General features: G+C 38.9%; 2 protein-coding genes across 7 annotated transcripts in view; both read left to right on the top strand.

Annotated features, from left to right (window-relative positions):
- Positions 1 to 12,329, top strand: part of actn1 (actinin, alpha 1) — a 57,190-nt gene extending 44,861 nt beyond the window's left edge. For 2 of the 4 annotated variants that reach the window (XM_072366161.1, XM_072366159.1), the window contains exons 11-21: positions 134 to 281; positions 512 to 662; positions 792 to 900; positions 1,293 to 1,433; positions 2,713 to 2,895; positions 3,849 to 3,983; positions 4,377 to 4,556; positions 5,529 to 5,675; positions 9,321 to 9,386; positions 9,714 to 9,872; positions 10,896 to 12,329. In XM_072366161.1, coding sequence (XP_072222262.1) covers positions 134 to 281; positions 512 to 662; positions 792 to 900; positions 1,293 to 1,433; positions 2,713 to 2,895; positions 3,849 to 3,983; positions 4,377 to 4,556; positions 5,529 to 5,675; positions 9,321 to 9,386; positions 9,714 to 9,872; positions 10,896 to 11,054 — 1,578 coding nt within the window. In that variant the 3' untranslated portion in view covers positions 11,055 to 12,329. Of the gene's footprint in view, positions 1 to 133; positions 282 to 511; positions 663 to 791; positions 901 to 1,292; positions 1,434 to 2,712; positions 2,896 to 3,848; positions 3,984 to 4,376; positions 4,557 to 5,528; positions 5,676 to 8,927; positions 9,009 to 9,320; positions 9,387 to 9,713; positions 9,873 to 10,895 lie in introns of all 4 variants that reach the window. The other 2 variants (XM_072366160.1, XM_072366158.1) reach the window with 2 other exon arrangements.
- A 1,355-nt stretch (positions 12,330 to 13,684) lies between these two features.
- On the top strand, positions 13,685 to 18,272 carry cox16 (cytochrome c oxidase assembly factor COX16). Of its 3 annotated transcripts, none has more exons than XM_072366097.1 (4): positions 13,685 to 13,826; positions 14,626 to 14,703; positions 16,506 to 16,574; positions 17,715 to 18,272. In XM_072366097.1, exons 1-4 carry the CDS (start codon positions 13,767 to 13,769, stop codon positions 17,826 to 17,828), a joined length of 321 nt encoding a protein of 106 aa, XP_072222198.1. In that variant the 5' UTR covers positions 13,685 to 13,766; the 3' UTR covers positions 17,829 to 18,272. The 3 variants fall into 3 exon arrangements, with proteins under 3 accessions (XP_072222198.1, XP_072222197.1, XP_072222199.1); XM_072366096.1 differs by having other exon boundaries at positions 17,689 to 18,272; XM_072366098.1 differs by lacking the exon at positions 14,626 to 14,703.
- Positions 18,273 to 18,551: the final 279 nt, after the last annotated feature.

Here is an 18,551-nt window from a genome sequence, read left to right as displayed (position 1 = left end):
TAGTTTTTCTTACATAACAGACGTTAAAAAGTAGGCTGTGGCTACAAAAAATAAACATCTTTTTAGTCCCTCTTCATTTAGGCATGTGTTTGGCAAAAACAAACCCTTAAGTATTCTCCTTGGCATTGTACAGGACATTAACAATGCATGGGGAAATCTAGAGGGAGCTGAGAAGGGCTATGAAGAGTGGCTCCTCAATGAGATACGCAGGCTGGAAAGACTCGACCACCTGGCTGAGAAATTCCGCCAGAAAGCTGCCATCCATGAAGCCTGGACCGAAGGTACAGAATTTTTGACAGATACTCAGATGCTTCAAAATGTTCACAGTCTTAATGTAAAGATCCGAATTGCTCCTCTGTTTAGTATAAACAATACATAAGTGTTTCTGGATGTTGGCTTTTTAAAGATGAATTATTGCTATTTTTCTACACCAGTCTACATGATGATAAATTGCAGTTTTGATCATGTGTTACTTTCTTTTCTGGTATGTTTTCTGTGTCGCCCCCTGCAGGTAAAGAGCACATGCTGCAGAAACGTGATTACGAGACGGCCTCTCTGTCAGAGATCAAGGCCCTGCTGAAGAAACACGAGGCCTTTGAGAGTGACCTGGCGGCACACCAGGACCGTGTGGAGCAGATTGCAGCCATTGCGCAGGAGTTAAAGTAAGAGCTGAGAAACAAAATCTAGGAAGATAGCAAATGACTACCTAAGAATATGAATAAAAACTGCACTGATGCAAACAGACGTAATGATAATGAATCTCTTGTGCTCTTATCTGTTTTGTGCTCCAGTGAGCTGGATTACTATGACTCCCCGAGTGTTAATGCTCGCTGTCAGCGGATCTGCGATCAATGGGACACACTGGGAGCTCTGACCCAGAAACGCAGTGAGGCATTGCAGGTGACATGGGACAAAAGAGATTCTGGGACAACCCTAGGGGAGCAGAAACTAGAAAAGTTTTTAAAGAGTCAGATGTCTTAAATCTCACTTTGTGACTTCTGTTTTAAAATTCCCTCTAGTCTTTCTTTGACTGAGAGGAAAAATAGTTTTACATGTGGAGTTGAAAGTGGCTTACCTCACAGCTAGAGGCTGTGAAGGGACCGTGTTATTTCAGAGTTCCTACTGGCCTTGAAAATCCTTTAAAGTTTGGAGTTTTTATTTGTGAAAACATAACCTTCAAACCCACCTATAGTTTGCCACATTATGAATGATCAGGAATTAAATAAAGCCTCTGTGAATTCTTGAACTTTACCATCTGTAAAAGGATTGTGTGCATTTTTAATGCTCAACAGAGAACTGAGAAGCTGCTTGAAACTATTGATCAACTTTACCTTGAGTTTGCCAAAAGAGCGGCACCATTCAACAACTGGATGGAGGGCGCCATGGAGGACCTGCAGGACACCTTTATCGTCCACACCATCGAAGAAATTCAGGTAAACATGGAAGGCTGAAAAGGAGAAAAAAACAGAGGCTTTATTTTTATTTTTATTTTCGTTCTCAGTGATCATTACACTTTTATTCAGAAAATGTGAGGCTTGTCAGTCAGGTTAACCAATCCTAAAGACTAGAGGAAACAGTCACTCTGGCTTTGCAACATAATGTGTTGTTTGTTTAATCTGAACAACAGAACTTTTTCACAAAAGACTCTTTGACATGTCAGAGCAGATAATACACAGTGTCTAATTGTAACTGTCTACATTTAACTGTAGAGGGGTCCTGTTGTTGTCCACAGTAGTAAGTTCTCATTGTTTACGGTAAGCGAAAGGGAACTGAGCCAGTTTAATATGATTAAGTGCTTTACAGTGAGATTGTTTGCTATGCAAAAAGGTCCACTGTGCAAATTTAAACTTAAACTTTAGTTACTGTTTAGGAATAACCTTCCTCAAATCCTTACATTGTCATTTTTGTATTTGGAGAGACCACATGGTGATTTAAAAGCACTGGAAGGTTGATGTTTTTTTAATGGCTGCTGGATAGCCTGATAATCTGTGGACAGATTTTACAGTGGCATTAGTCTTATTACCTAACTCTCTATAAAACAAAGCAACAAACTGATAACTAATTAGATTAATGCATGTTTGTCATGGGCTATAAAACGTAAGCTGCGTTCCATTCCACAGTGTACATCAACAGTACTCCCTACTCCCTGCTACCATGCTCAAGGAGCATCAGCTTAGAAAATTCCCTTAATAAATCTGTCTATTTCAATGTCACATTCTCTCCATGCATTACGCTGGTCACCCAACTTGCTGATATATCTGTTACTACTGCTGTAGTAAATTTCACACCGAAAGCTTACAGTCAACAATTCAACAGGCTTATTTTGCTGTTGTGTAAAGGGATTTCTCAGTTCTCCCCCACACAGTACACAGTTCCATTTGAACTGAGTGTTTCTATTCCCTACAGTCTGAAATTTTACCTAACATGGATAAATAGACTGTGCAGTCCACATACTGTCTGCTCTCTATTTATTTAGAATATCCTTAACTAACATATAACAAAGTACAGAGACATTTGATTATATTTGCACAGTAGCATTGCTGTATACAGTAGTATCTGTGGAAGGTGTGACAACTTCAAAAATAACGATCTATTTAAGATTCATGAAGTAGAAGAAAGTCAATACTATTTAATGGAAAACATACAAAAATTAATTAATAAAAACAAATACTTTTCTTGTGGTTTACGTTTTGTATTTGCCCTTCATCTCAGGGACTGAGCACAGCCCACGAGCAGTTCAAAGCCACACTGCCAGAAGCCGACAAAGAGCGGCAGGCCATCCTGGGGATTCACAATGAGATTGCCAAAATTGTGCAGACCTATCATGTGAATATGGCTGGCACCAACCCCTACACCACCATCAACCCACAGGAGATTAATGCCAAATGGGACAAGGTAATATGATCAAAACTCTATTCTCTATTTAGTCTTTCAGTAACCTTTTGTGACCTTTTGTGACAATTAGACCTCAAACCAAAAATTTGATGAAAATGAAAATAAGATATAAATTTTGGATGTGATAACATGGATAAATTATTTAATCCCTTGGATGGCGCACAGACGAAGAGTTGGTAATAAGCGTCACAGCAGGGCAGGAAAAGCTTTCTTTTGTGACACAAAGATTTTTAGTGCTTTTAATATTTCAATATAATGCAGCATTGAAAATAGAGATGTGTATTTTGTTGGACACAAACCTTTTTCCTTAATAATTCAGAGGTTTTAAGATAAAAAAAAAAAGACAAAGGCAAACAGCTTCCAGGGTCATGCCATGGAAACTAACCCGTGTTCACGTAAGAAAGGTTCCCGAAACTCTACTCAAAATACTTATTTCACATATTAATTTTTGAAGTTTTGTGCTCTAAGTACTATTGCATAGTTCTTGTAATTCTTTCTGTCTGATTGATTTGATATTTGCACAAATTTCTTTATAAATCTCTAAGGTTTTAGTTTTGTGTTTAGTATTTAGGAGCTATTTGGTTCTGTGTGAGAAATCGACTGTCATAGCAAAACATTCGCACATTTCATTGGCTGAATTACAGTGAATATTATTATTTCAAAGGTCTGTATTATGTTTACATGAAAGGTTTTCATGAAAGATTTCTGCTGATACAGTGAATGTTTCTTGATTACATGTGCCATGCTGAGAAGTCTTCAAAAGAAGTTTGTTGCATTATAGTAATCCAGCTTTATTTAATAAGACAGACCTTGGGGTGGCAGTTTGAAAAGATATGAGATCATCGGGATTGTGGGGAAAAATAGGAACACTAAATTATGTCTGTTTTTTCTTCCTTCTTCTTCTTTTTTTTTGCTGAACACGTGGTTTTCCATCTTTCGCCTGCCTGCTGTAGGTCAGGCAGCTGGTGCCTCAGCGTGACCAGGCTCTGATTGAAGAACATGCCCGGCAGCAGAACAACGAGCGTCTGCGTAGACAGTTTGCCAACCAGGCCAATGTCATCGGCCCATGGATCCAGACCAAAATGGAGGTCAGTGTGAGCGGATCCAGCAGTAAAAATGACCGTGTTTCAGGTTCAGAATGAGGCTCGTATGGTTGCGAGTGAGACTTTAGTCTTTTCTTGCTGAAGTCTTTTGCATTCAAAAGTTTGAAATCTAAAATAGTAAAGCTTTCACATTTCAGTGTTGCATTGTTTTAATTATTTTCCTCTGTGACGAGAAAATAATGTCATATAGCATTTGATAACATAGAAATTAAATGTATGCAAAAATATTTTCATGTTGTTTCTGTGCAGTCAGTTTGATCTTGATGGTATTTTGTTTTATGTACACATGTATTCAAAAGAGACTAGATAAGAACAGTAGCAGTAATAATTCTCTTAGTGAGTTAAACAAAGAAATTTGTCCTCCGTGTGTCTTTGCAGGAAATCGGCCGCATCTCAATCGAGATGCATGGCACGCTGGAGGACCAACTGACACACTTGCGCCAGTACGAGAAAAGCATAGTCAATTACAAGCCAAAGATCGACCAGCTGGAGGGAGACCACCAGCTCATTCAGGAAGCCCTCATCTTTGACAACAAACACACCAACTACACCATGGAGGTAAATATGACAGGACATCTGCTGAGGTTTCGGCTCTGTTCAAAGAAGCACCAAATGAATGTTCTTTTTGTCACTTTCCACTGAAATAATCTTCTGTCTGTTGGACATGTCTGTCTGACAGAGCTGGGTCCTGCAGGTACTCCTGCTTTGTTGTGCGGTGCCTTGGTTTCAAAGCTTTGTGGTTTACCACATAATACAAAACAATGGGTTATAGTATGTGTACACAGCCGCCTGAAAATGTTCAAGAACTCAAAGCTAAAGTCCTCTGATGTCACAGTTTATCCATCCAGATTCTCATGTACAAAATTAACTCTGTGGTTTGTCAGCCAAATGCTGGGAAATTAAAACCCACTGATAAGCAGCATAATTATTTAGTAGATATTTTTGAAAATATTTTAAGTTTTATGTCTTCATTGGGAACAAATGGGCTTGAATATAAGTGCAGAATACTGTTGAGAGGTCATATTGTTAGTTTTGGACTTTTTGTTGGATTTGCGGATCAAATTATAGAACATCCCCAGCTTTATACTTTAACTCCTACACTTTAAGTCTTCAGTGGAAAGCTAAGGTGAAGAAAAACTGCAGTGGAGAAGAAACTATAGAGTTGAGAATGTGTTTATACATGACTGAATGATAGGCAGTGAGTGAGAATTGATGTTAATGTGTGGTTGTCATTTTTTACTATTTTCCTGCTCATAGTGAAGGGAATTAAGTGTCAATTGTAAAGTGAAAGAACATCTAGTTGCCAGACTATGTAATCAAAGCTTTAAAATAATTATGATGAGCAGTTTATCTGTAATGAATGCATTTTACAGGCCCCGTCAGATATATCTACCTTGTCTTGAGTGGATAAATAGGATAAAATAAACTACAAATCATTTACAACGATCATTTCTAACTCAACTACAAAATCCCGGCCTCTGAGCCTCTTTCCGTCTCCTCTAAAAGCCTTCGTGTTTCTCTCTCCTGCAGCACATCCGTGTGGGCTGGGAGCAGCTACTCACCACGATCGCTCGCACTATCAATGAAATTGAGAACCAGATCTTGACCCGAGATGCCAAGGGCATCAGCCAGGACCAGTTGAATGAGTTCCGAGCTTCCTTCAACCACTTCGACAGGGTCAGTACTGAATCACTGTGCAGACACAAAGTTACAGGCACACGGAGGGCTTGAAGACACACTGCTCGTTCACTGGCTGCTGTCTGAATTTGGCTTGTGGGGAACGGACACGCAACAGGAACAAAACTGTTGTGAAATGAATAGTTTGACATTTGAGAAACACGTTTATTCATTTTCTTGTATAGTCAGGTGATACTGATGATATCAATATAACTCTGTATTAATTAGTAACTACTGTTAAATGTGAGGGTACACTCACATGTTTGTCAGATCATTTAAGACAATAACAAAACAACACAGATGGTGCCAAGATGCACTTCATATATTGGGGTTTATCTTCTCTAGTTAATCCCAGTCAAAGCCAAATTTATTTGTATAGCACATTTCATGTACAAAACAATTCAAAATGCTTTACATAAAATAAAAGCATTGCAGCGGGGAGTTGAAGAATATCAATGTCACTATATGTGGTCCGAATTACAGCCTGTACTTTTTACAAATTAAAATAAACAAAACTTAAGTATACATATGTGAATGAGCACCATTTATCTGAAATTTCAGTTGGAGAATTGTGTTTCTCCGGCACGTGGCTGCACAAATTGCATAAATGACCTCCACCTCATTAATTCTGCATTACACGGTGGAATCACAGAAATGGCTTAACTGCGGTTTCAGCCTGTATGACGTCTCAAATATTTGAACCACCCGGATCAATATACTTTCAGAACAACCAGACTAACGAGATCAGGAGCCGAACAACATAGATGTTTGTTTTGAAGAGACTTTACAGGTGGATCGGCGTTATCAACACTTCTTTATTATATTGTACACAGAAAAACATGTCCATGCAGTGATACTCTGGCAGAGTTGATCCAAAAGTTTATATATATAGGACTGTGTGTATGTGGGCAGAATATGTTTTAGTTCACACACACACAGACATTGAATTAATTTAACCATTCCTCAGGTTTTAATTAAGAGATGCAAATCCAGTTCTTCTGTGGGGCTGTTGTTCTGTTGCCCTCTTAATGGCTACTTTTACTTTTGTTTATAATTCCCATTTAGTTAGATTTAATCAAAATAGTCCCTGTTTGTTAGGTGTAAGAAAAGATGGTTTGGGGCATCTATAAGTCACCAGGAAAATAATTGCTAATCTAGATTTTTGTATCATCTGAATAAATAACATAAAATTTCGGAATTTAACAAAAGTGTTTGAAGCCTTGCTCATTCCAGGCTGTTCTGCGTGTATGTTGTTAGCCTGAAAAATAAAAATAAATGTAGGGACATCCTTGTTTACTCGTGAGCTTTGATTGTGTAGTTTACTAAGCCAGTTTAATCACCGATAAACTTAATTTTCATCTGAAACACGTGACACTTAAGCAAATAAAACAAATAAATGTGTTTCCCAAAATGTCAAACTGTTCTACTTCAATTTTGTGCAACAATGTGTCTCATATTCGATCACACATTTTTTCTTTTGCATATTTAGACTGCACCGGCAAAGAAAAGAAGTCGAGGTGAGAGATTATGAGTTGTGGGTTTGAGACCGGTCCTGAAATATTACTTGAGGTTTGACCAGTAGCAGCCCTTTAAAGATGCTTTGAGTTGAAAACTTTTAGTGTGTAGAAAGTTCAGCTTGTGTGTGGAGTGTGTCTGGGGGCAGAGACCTTAAAAAGGCTCAGATGCTTTCAGGGAAATCACCAAGCTCTGTTAAATGCTTTTATCATACCCATCCATCCATTTTCTATACCCGCTTAATCCATTGGTCGGGTTGCGGGGAGCCTATCCCAGCAGTCATCGGGCAAGAGGCAGGGTACACCCTGGACAGGTTGCCAGTCCATCACAGGGCCACACAGAGACAAACGAGACAAACAACCATGCACGCTGACACTCACTCCTAAGGACAATTTTAGAGTCACCAATTAACCTAACATGCTGGAGCACCTGGAGAGAACCCACGCATACACGGGGAGAACATGCAAACTCCACACAGAAAGGCCCCAGGTCAAACCTGGAACCCTCTCACTGTGAGGCGATGGTGCTAACCACCACACCACCGTGCAGCCCGCTTTTATCATACATTAAATCAAAATTAAACACGGAACAGATCGTTTACAATGAGCTTAACATTGATTGCTTCCTCTATAAAACTCTGCTTACTTTGCCCCCTCCTCCCTCAGAGCTTAGTGTTTACCCCAGGGCAAACATGTGAGAAACAGCACCAATTATGGATGAGTTCTTACTTAGCTCACTCTCTTACTCCAATATCACCTCATGCATTCTTCCAAATCTGTTTTATCATTAATAAATGCCTGAAGTCAATGATTGGAGCCCATAGGAAGCCAAACGTTTCCCTACACTTGCTTTTGTTTCATATTTCAAAGCTTTTGCTTTGACATTTAAGCTAAAGAAGCAGACTGTTTTTTAAAAAAAAAATTATTTATTACAGAAGTGAGAAAACCTTTTTTTGTGGTAAGGATGATCTCATAAATCGAATAAATACTTGACACTGTTGGCCATTTACAGTTGGTCAAGTAATTTTTCTAAATACAAAACCAGGTCAAATTCACTGGCCATAACCTGTCAAATGGAGTAGTTGGTTTTCTTTGTCTTCTCTGATGATATACTCATTATGTACAAGTTTCAAAAGCATTTGAAGACATTCTCTTGGAATTTCTAGTTTTTCATAGATCCACAAATTAATTTAGATAACTGAGAAATAGTCTTTTATTGCAACCAAAGTCTTATGTTTATTACGTTATGAGTAAATGTTAAAATTAATGTTTACATATCTTGGAAGTGTTAAAGCGTTTTGTTCTGAAGTATGTCTTAAGTTAAAGAGATACTTTTGCCCCTAAGTGCACATTTTGTGTTGCTGAGTACATGTGCCTTTGGCGATATGAATAACCTCACCTCAAGTCCTTATAGTCTGCCTGCCACACGCCACATTAACGCCTCTGAATGCCTTCGCCCAGCATGGCAGCACAGCTGCCACGTGTGTTCACCTGCCAGATCCTAATGTATATGCACTGTGTTCTCTGTTTTCCATCTCTTGTGCATGACCCTCTCCCTCTCTCTCTCCCTGCCCCTCGTGCATGGTGCACTCCCTCTATCCCACCCCCCAACACCACCTCACCCACCTTCCTGTCCTACCCCCTTCTCCTCACCGTCACTGACACCGCTGTATGTGTTGCTGCATGGCCTGTGGCCGTGACGCCTCGCCTCGCCTGGCACTGGCCTCCCACACCCCAGGACCACTCGGGTACTCTGGGCGCAGAAGAGTTCAAGGCCTGCCTGATCAGCCTGGGCTTCGATATCGCCAACGATGCACAGGTACTTCATCGTAGCCACACTCCCGTGGTGAGAGGTTTAACTTGTTTCTTTTTCTTTTTTGTTTCCTTTTTTCTACTTTCCTCCCTTATACATCCATCCCTCCCCTTCTGCTCCTGTCTTTACTCTCCCTCTCTGAGTTTTCTTTCTGATTTCCCTCACCTTGATATATCCACAACATGAATATTGTGGATTTCTTGCTTAAATATCCTCCTTGTTCAACCTTCATGCTTCTCGTGACTTCCTATCCCTGCCTCCCCTTCTCTGTATCTTTCTTCCACTCCTGCTTTTGTTTGTCCATCGTTGACCTTGTAGAAGAGAACAGGAGTCATGGATGCTGAAGACTTCAAAACCTGCCTTATCTCCATGGGTTACAACCTGGTAAAGTAACTTGTTTGTGATTAATGAATGCCCTTGGAAATGGTAATGGTTATAAGCTTATTTTTCTTAAACAGTAGCTGATGAATATATTCTCTTTTGGATTTATGTCTATGTTTAATTATCTGTTGAATTACTGACAAATGCGGAAGAATTTCTACATTCAGAAAACTACCTGAAACATTATGTAGAATGTAATTACATCACACAGAAGACAGAATGTTTTCTATCTTTGTATATGAGCTGTTATTCATTAACTGAGTTGATTTATTATGCTGAAATATGTTTCGTCACTATGGTAACTTAATATGTTTTCTCTGTTGCCATCAGGGTGATAATGAGTTCTCCCGCATCATGAGCATAGTGGATCCCAACAGGATGGGCATTGTCACCTTCCAGGCCTTCATCGACTTCATGTCCCGCGAGACGGCTGACACAGACACAGCTGACCAGGTCATGGCCTCCTTCAAAGTTCTTGCAGGGGACAAGGTATAGTGCTGCATCATAGCATCACTGAGAGAGCTGAGCTGTTGAGCTAATTCTTTTGGCTTTCTGGATCACAACTTGACTGTTTGGCTCACTCGCAGTCTCCAATAGGCAGCTATTTTTATACAGAACTGAAGATACAGTACACTACCCACCCAGCAACAGCAGACACTGAAGTGACAAGCTAGTGAAGACATACTGCATCCTGGGAGTCACATATCAGAGCTAATATGAGATTATTTGATAATATTAGGTGAAACATAACAATATGTCAAGCTGCTAGATATTTAAATAGGCAACTGTTGGCTATCAAGGTCACCATGTAAACTAGAATATTAGTGGTATAAATATGCTTATAAACTTGATTTAAGCATAAAAAAAGACAAAAACTTTCAATCCCACAATAAGAGGAAGAGGGAACCACATGAACATGCCATAAGCTCTTCATTAAAATTACCGGCAACTGTAGCTGTTAACCTTGCTCCAGCCTGCTGAAGGTTAACATATTAGCAACGTTCATGTCTACTTTTATTGTAAATCTATCTGCGAACGTGAAAAACAAAATATTCGAGTTCGTAAGTTAGTGGTCCAGAAGAAACCGCAAGCATGGAATTTAGTCACTGGACTTAATTTGAGTTAACTTTAACAGCATTTGCCTCTGTTCAAGTTTTCTCCTTTTTAGGCTGTTTTGCAGTACATGTTTTTTTATGCTATTTATTTTCTATGCTAGTTTCATTCATTAACTTTTTTATCCTTTCACCAGTCTACAGTCTAAAGAAAAAAAATACTGATTATTCAAGACCGTAAACTTTATAGCTGGCAAAAATATTAAAATCAGTGTCATCCTTTAAAGCTACTTCTTAAAACTAGTAAATATGACCAGAATGATACTGTATTGATGAAAAACCCACATCTTACTAACTAATGAAACTTGAAATGAACAAGACAGGGTGAGCGTCGTGTTTTCACCACCTGCTGCTTCTAAGCAGAGACTGTACTGTTGTCTGATTTTCTAATCCTCTGTAGAACTACATCTTAGCCGACGAGCTGCGCCGGGAGCTGCCTCCAGACCAGGCCGAGTACTGCATCGCCCGCATGGCCCCTTACACTGGCCCTGACGGGGTCCCTGGAGCCCTCGACTACATGTCGTTCTCCACAGCTCTGTATGGAGAAAGCGACCTCTGAACACTCTGTCAGTCGTCCTGACTGGGGACCACCAGCCTACCCGCTCCGATCACCGCCACGTCCTCCGGCTGCCCCATCAGCGCACTCCTGTCCTGCTATACTCTTTGTTTGTATGTTTCTGGCCTTATCTTTTTGTCAGTATCCTCTGTCTCATCATGCATCTCCTCCAACTGTCACCGCTCCCTCACCCTCTGTCTCCATTGTGTTTGCTTCCCATGCGATGCAGCAACTCCCCAGGTTTACAAAGAGGGACACGCAAAAAAATGTTTGTTTTTATTTTTATTTTCTTGTTGTCATTGTTTTTCTTCAGAAAATGAATAAAGTTAACATATTTTATTATACTGAACAAAAAAGGTATTTTTTCTTCACCTGATTGAAATAAGAGACAAACATTGTAATAAAGAAAAGATTGCAATACTTTCTTCTCTTATTCTGTTTACTGCAAGGTGTATTTTATGTAGTTTTTTAATAAGTTTACACTTGCTTTCTGTGTATTTGGCTTACTCAGCTCTAGAGCAACTTGAAATGGTATTTCTATGAGACCATATAGAAAATGCAATTTATTCTCACATTTAATGGAAAAACAGGTAGGGACAGAAAAAGGCTGTGATGGCTTTAAAACTAAAACGTCACAACAGGCATCAGGAAGAGTTGTGGACTTGAGGAATGTAGCATTTTGTGTGTGTGTGTTTGATTTTTTTCTGGTGATCGAACCAGTATGAGACTCCCTCTAATGAAAATCTGCCCTGATGCTTTCTTCACTTCAGAACATTGCTGTGTTGACGATTAAGATTGTGGTAAGTTTAGAAGATTACATCTGAACACCTGCAGTGTTCAGATATAATCTGATGTAGCATGTTTCCATTTTCTAAATGTCAACTTCCTTACAGCTGCAATGATTTTATAAACTATGCCAATTATTAATTTTTTAATGTCATAGTAGTTGAACTTGTAACAGAACATTAGTAGAGACTTAAATAAGTTGTTTAGCACTCTGGTACTGGTTTTTAGAATAATCAAGGTTATTAGAATTCATCATGTCATTTGCAGTATATCAAACAGCAAACAATTTTACTCATGACAAAATATAAGTGTCAGGAGTAGATGATGGCAACTTTGCTGTTTGCCAATTCCTTTTTTTTAAGTCTCAACAATCACTCGTTCTTCACTGGATTGGGTTATACTGAACATCCAAGACTCAATGAGGATAATTTGCAACTTTACTTATTGCTGAATGTTTTACTTTATTCAAATAAAGGTTATTTTCTACTCGAATGTAGAAATCTCTAATTTTCAAATGCTAACATCTACACTAATTTTCCTTTCCAAAAAATGTGTGTTGTGTTTAGTATAAACACAATACACATCTGAAATTCATTTACTTCTACATAAAGTCTTACACTAAATTGAGTTAAATTAAAGGTTTGTAGTTGGAGCTCCCTCCTTTTTTATTATAGAGGATTTATTCCTTCAATTATTAGGGGAATGTGTAACCACTCATTCCAACCTTTATAAGATATTACATAGAGTAATATGTCACCAAATACAATAAATAAAGATATTTGTTTATTGTACCTTTAACTGGCTGTAATATTAGATTAGTGGTTTTATGTATCTAAACAACATTTACTTCGAGGTCTTCGTTCTCCTTGATTGAGCCTCTTTGTTTGTATAGTTCAGAGAATTTGCTTGTTCATGCAATGGCTCCATTTGTTGTTGACTAATTAGTTCACATTCTTTTCATGAAAAAATATAGATAGTTCTTTATAAGCTTACAAGCACGTATGTTATCTTATAATGATACTGATCGATGATATCAGTTACTAAGCAACAACTTTACATGAACAGATTTGTGTTTAGGTTTTTTTAAAAGTTGAGTACCAGTTTCAACCCAATTTAGTGAAAACTAAACAACTGAAGAGACTTATAATTCATGTACAAAGAATCCCAAAAATGAGCTGCAGGATTTTACAAGTGGGTTGTTACAGTTTTACCTTATTTGAAGTTTGCATTAGTATATATTAATTATCATTAAACCATGTAACATGAACTAGACGGATTGAGTTAACATGGGTCACCTTGAGACTGGAAAACAATTCAGTCCAGTGTTGGTACTATGATGATTATTTTACAATTACCCCATTTCTGTCATTTTAATTATGTAGTTTACTCCGTATAAACTATAAAATGTGCTATTTATTGACTTATAATAAGCTAAATGAAAGATCAAATATTCAGGGTGGGTGGGTTGTGGACAAAGAATACTTTGTCCAAATAGCTGGTGGATAAGGGAGCTTCAGTTCAGTCCCAAACGAAGGAAGAACACTTGTGTTAGTCAAACTGTACATGCTCAAAGAATACAGTCTTTACACACTATGTAACGTCGGTATGGGTTAGATGTTAAACCATCTCGAATAGCTGCAACTATGTTAACAAGCATTTAAGAATTTCTATGCCATGTGAAATGGTAAGCAGCAAAAAAATGGACACAAAACGCCTTAGTTTAATCATAGACATATTCAGAGTGTCTATCTTAAAATGTGTTGACTTAATTCAGAAAAATTACTGGTGGGAAAAGTACGGGAACTATTACTCGATTCCACACACCTACACGGGGCATTTACGAGGTTGGACCCATGCAGGAAGCGCGTCCCAGCTGTGACCTGCCTGGCGTTTATGTCTGTAAAATGAGCTTTTAGCTAGGGAGGAGTCATGTTTAACTTTAAAACCCTGCAAAAAAACAAAACGGTCAGATATGGAGTGCCCATGCTTGTAAGTGACTTTTAATGCGTTTACATTTTTGTGTTTACGTAAACGAAGCGGTGCTAGCTTCCACTTGAGCTACTTAGCAGTTACATGAATTCACAACACTTCTCTTAGGCGTCAAAGTGAGTTATTTTACTCGTTAAATGATCATAAAGAACCGCAGCTTCGGAACCGCGTAGTCATTGCAGGTAAAAAAAAAAAAAGATCACTTTTCAAATCACGCTTTTTGTGGTAACGTCACATTTACATGGGATTGGTTAGTGTAGTGGTATGATTGCCACCCTCCGTGTGGGAGATCTTGGTTCAAATCTCCTGCATGAAAGGTACTACCTTCAGTAGGGGTCCCTAGCCGAGACCCCCTTACCCTATCTGTAAATCGCTTTGGACAAAAGCATCTGTCAAATGCATAAACTTAACATAACATACATGTAACTTCATAGCAAATTGTCAAGGCTGTTGGATGTCACGGCGCCACATGACACGACTGTAACACACATTCAGATAGCCATCTCTTTCTAATGCCCATGTCTATTTATCTCAGAGATCTAAGGCAGTCGTCTTTTTATTAGTGATACCTGTGAATACCTACTGCGTTAAAGTTATAACACATTCTGCTGATTAACTTTTCAACTGGCACAACCTGTACAGTTTAATGCAGCAAAAGGGACTCAACCCGTTGTAATCCAAATTTACGAGACAAATCTTCGAGTAAACGTAATCAAGCTCCTTCCACAGTCACAACACGAATACGTAAAACGTTTGTGAATAAGTTGCTAACCACAGATATTCTTATGTTTTGTTTCAGTTGCTGGTAGTTGGTGGCTCCTTTGGCCTTCGGGAGTTTACACAACTCCGATATGATGCCCAGAAGATCAGAAGAAGGGTTTGTACTAAATTTAGCTTTTTGGGAGAAAAAAAAATCTCTTTAGTTAGTTTTTCGGAAATATACAAACACACTTCTCGACGAAAACATCCATATAACACATTAGCCAGTCAGTGAATACACCCCCCAGTGGTTAGAACTGAAATTGCATCCTTTGTCTGTGTGTGCGCTGTGGAAAGATAATAGATATGAAAAAATATGATTTTTTTTTTGGTGGTTGTGTGTGTGTGGGGGGGTCTGTTTCTCGGATATGAATTTCAATCATATATCCACTTTATCCATTATTCAGAGAGACACTGCAGGCATACAGTATCTAAAGGCGTCTCCAACCCTTTGAGAGGGAGTTGGTTCAATTACAACACTCAAGAAGATGCTATAATAATTCATTAAATGACAGCCAATTCAGTGAAATGACAAGAGACTGACTGCTTTATAAGGAGCCAATACAATCTGATGATCTGACAGCGAGGGGAAGTAGCTGCTTTGTGCTATTTTACGGTGACAGACGTCATCTGAGTGGGAGCCAGATGGCATCTTTACTATTATTGGTCATGTCAGGCGGCAGTAGACAACGCACGATGGTTCTGGAGGAGTGCATTGTGCCCCTGGCACTGTGTCTGTGCAGTGGCCCCCATACAACTCAGCCAAGCCTCTGATAAGGCCTGCAGCATACAGAACCTCTCGCACCCCATGGAGTTAAAACTCTCCTCCCCTCAGTGGGTGGGGGCACATTTGACTTAATACATTTCAGTGGTTGTGAAATGCTGCATGAGTAAAATAACTTTTTCAGGTTTTAGATGGATTATTACCAGCTGATTACATTATTTTGCTCCTGCAGATATTTTCTTACTTAAGTCACTGAAACCACTGTCTAAGATTAAGTCCTGTGTGATCCAGTTTGAATTTCCTCTTCACTGGTTTCATTTAGCCTGAAGACAGATATGAACTTTAAGGCTTTTTTTGCCCTTGTGTTGAGGATTTTTCAGCTTTTATCACTTCTGGTTTTCCCAGCTTTTCTCTTTTTCGAAACGTGTATTCGGCACAGCTGTAAAATATTTCCACTGGGCGACACTAGTGTTTCGCTCAAATTGCTGAGGCTATTATTTCCCTGCTCTGATAGCAGCAAAATATCCTTAATATCATTTATCAGCCCTGGTAATGTAGGTCGAATCAGTAGTCAAACATGGAATTGTGGGAATCATCAGTCTCACACATAGTCATGGCATTGTTGCTTTATTAACTCATTAAAAGTAATGATTCAGAATGGTATTTATTCCAGGCTTGTTCTTGGCAAACTCAAGTAGAATCCAAAGTCCCGAGAGCTACTCTGGATCACAATGTCACAACAAATCCTTTGAGTTTTTGGGGTTTTTTTGCCCTGAATTTGGCAGTTGATTTAGAATCAAGTAAGTAATTTACAGATTTATTTGGATTCTCCTCTTGTTTTGGAAATGCTGGATTTGGACACTGACGAGAAGAAGTCTGCAGTGCTAACCAAGATGTACAATATTAAAGAAAACAACTTGCTGATGCCATCATCTGTGCATGGAAGAAAGAAACAATACATGAACTTGTTAGGTAGATGCCATCTTAAAGGCTAACAGTGCTGAAGTCTGAAGTTACAACCATACAAACCTTTTTTTCTCCTGATTCCTTTTCACACATAAATCGCTACCACCAAAATCAGTGACAAACAAGAAAATCGTCCACATGTTGCCACTCCTGTTTTCATCTTCATCGTCCCTTTCTCTCTTTTGACACCGTTAGCCAGAAAGCTTTACTTCTTCTCTGCTCTCCCTCAGCTTGATCCTTCACTGGAGGCTAAGGTGAACGCCGAGAAGCAGTCGGTCATGTTGGAGGAGGAATATGAGGTAAGGAGAGCCAGGCTGAGAGACTCGAGGTAGATGAAAAAAAATCTAACTAGTGTTGTGTGTATTCAAGAAAGTTTTGATGTTGAGCAAAGGTGCTCTTATAGGGTGAACTCAGTTCTGCGCCCTTCTTAAAACGTTCTTAGTTTACGTATCTTGACAAGAATGGATGTGCTGTAAACTTTATCTGTGTTTTTTAACATTATCTTCACGCCGCAAACACAACCATAAAAACTGCGGATCAAAGATTAATAGAACATTTATTACTCATGTTGGGGATCCATCCAGTATCAAGTATCAAATCTCAGTCCCAAATCAAGGGGATTTTTGACTGATCTGTAATGAGGGTTAGGGTTGTCGAGTACACCTGAATTACTGATCTCTGTTGTTTTACATGAGTCACCACAGAGTTCATGGTATGGTTTTTAGCACGTGGCGAATTAGCGCCTTGATACAGAAATTCATTTTTATCCTTTTTCTCAGCCACTGTAGATGTATTTATGCCACTGACGATATACACACAGCATGTATGTTCCTGAATAAAACCAATGCAACTCAAAATCACTGAATCAGTTGGAGACGGTCCCAGTGCGGGATCATGGGAGGCACAGCAGGATGTTCCAGTGAAGTAGGTACCCGTAGCAGACATGCTGCTTTCAAGGTCATTGTGGCACAAAATGCTGTTTTCAGTGTTATTGTGGAACAGTTATTGTTTGGTATTATCTGCTTACTTCAAGGTTTTAATGAGGATTGTCTCAAAAAATAACCCAACTTTATTTAGTTTCAGTTTGCACCAAGGATTTTGTTTTTGTTTGAAAATGAAGACTTAGAGGAAGACTTACATTTTTTGATATACATTTGTTTTCATGTTTTTATTTTTGGTAGAAATGTAATCATAATGTCCTTGTGGTGTGCAGTTTGGAACTACAAGAGACTTAAATTATGTGGATCAATAGCGGGGACAAAAGATCCTGATGCAAATTTTTTGTCTGCATGAGAGATAGATAATTTTAGTTGAGTCTTTTTAAGGAAAAGATACAGAATATACAAACTCTTCCCAGTTGCAGATACTTTTTTCTTCTTCTCATTTTGACATTAAACTACTTGTGTCCTGAAGTCGCGTGCTGTTGTTTTTCTCTGCAGAAGATGCAGAAAGTTAATTTGGATGAGTGGAAGAACATCCGTGGTCCTCGTCCCTGGGAGGACTCGAAGGAATACCAGGAGCAGCAGCGCAGCAGGCTGAGCAAAAAAGACTGAGGCTCCAGGCTGAGCAGGCTGCACACACAAACACATACATACACCACAACAGCACAGAAACGGACACAAGGAGGTCTGTGGAGACAACATCACTGATGCAGAGTTATCCCAGACTCTGCCGCTTCAGGGTCTGGACTCAGCTTGTCTGCTCTTGGCTTGTTTTGGACCTAAATCTGTGGAAAAGTGCATCAGTAATAAGTTCCAATAAATCCAGGACTACTTTTGGTTAGAATTGTGCCACATGAGACAAGTCTGTCCTCTAGTTAAAGAAATGGATTATTTTGGTTTCACAGATGACCATATAAATCAATCCCATCAGGAGTTTGTAGTAACAAACAACCGGCAGGTGGCCCCTCAGCTGCCACACAGAGTAAAAGGAGGGTATCATACAGTGAATCAATATGTGATTTCTATGTCTCAATAAATTATTGCCCTTGTTCCTAAGTGTTACCTTTGTTTCATTTTCTTTTTGTCAAAAGCTCATGGAGATGGTCTTTGTTTACAACAGAATTGCATTGATTTACAAGCTGAAAGTATAAAAGAATAAATAACGCAACAGTTGAGCCTTTCCTCAGGCTTTATGGGTTAAAAACAGTAATCTGTTTTTTTTCTGACAGTTATTACTTTGACTGTGGAGGATTGATTGCTTTTATAATGGAAATAGTATTACCTTTTGCTTTACTTTTTCTTTTTATCAGGTAAAAACAAAAGAACATTTTTGTG

This window comes from Leuresthes tenuis, unplaced genomic scaffold (genome assembly GCF_036924035.1).
Source record: "Leuresthes tenuis unplaced genomic scaffold, fLeuTen1.0.hap1 SCAF_15, whole genome shotgun sequence".
NCBI classification, from domain to species: domain Eukaryota; kingdom Metazoa; phylum Chordata; class Actinopteri; order Atheriniformes; family Atherinopsidae; genus Leuresthes; species Leuresthes tenuis.
This window is presented reverse-complemented; position numbering and strand designations above follow the sequence as displayed.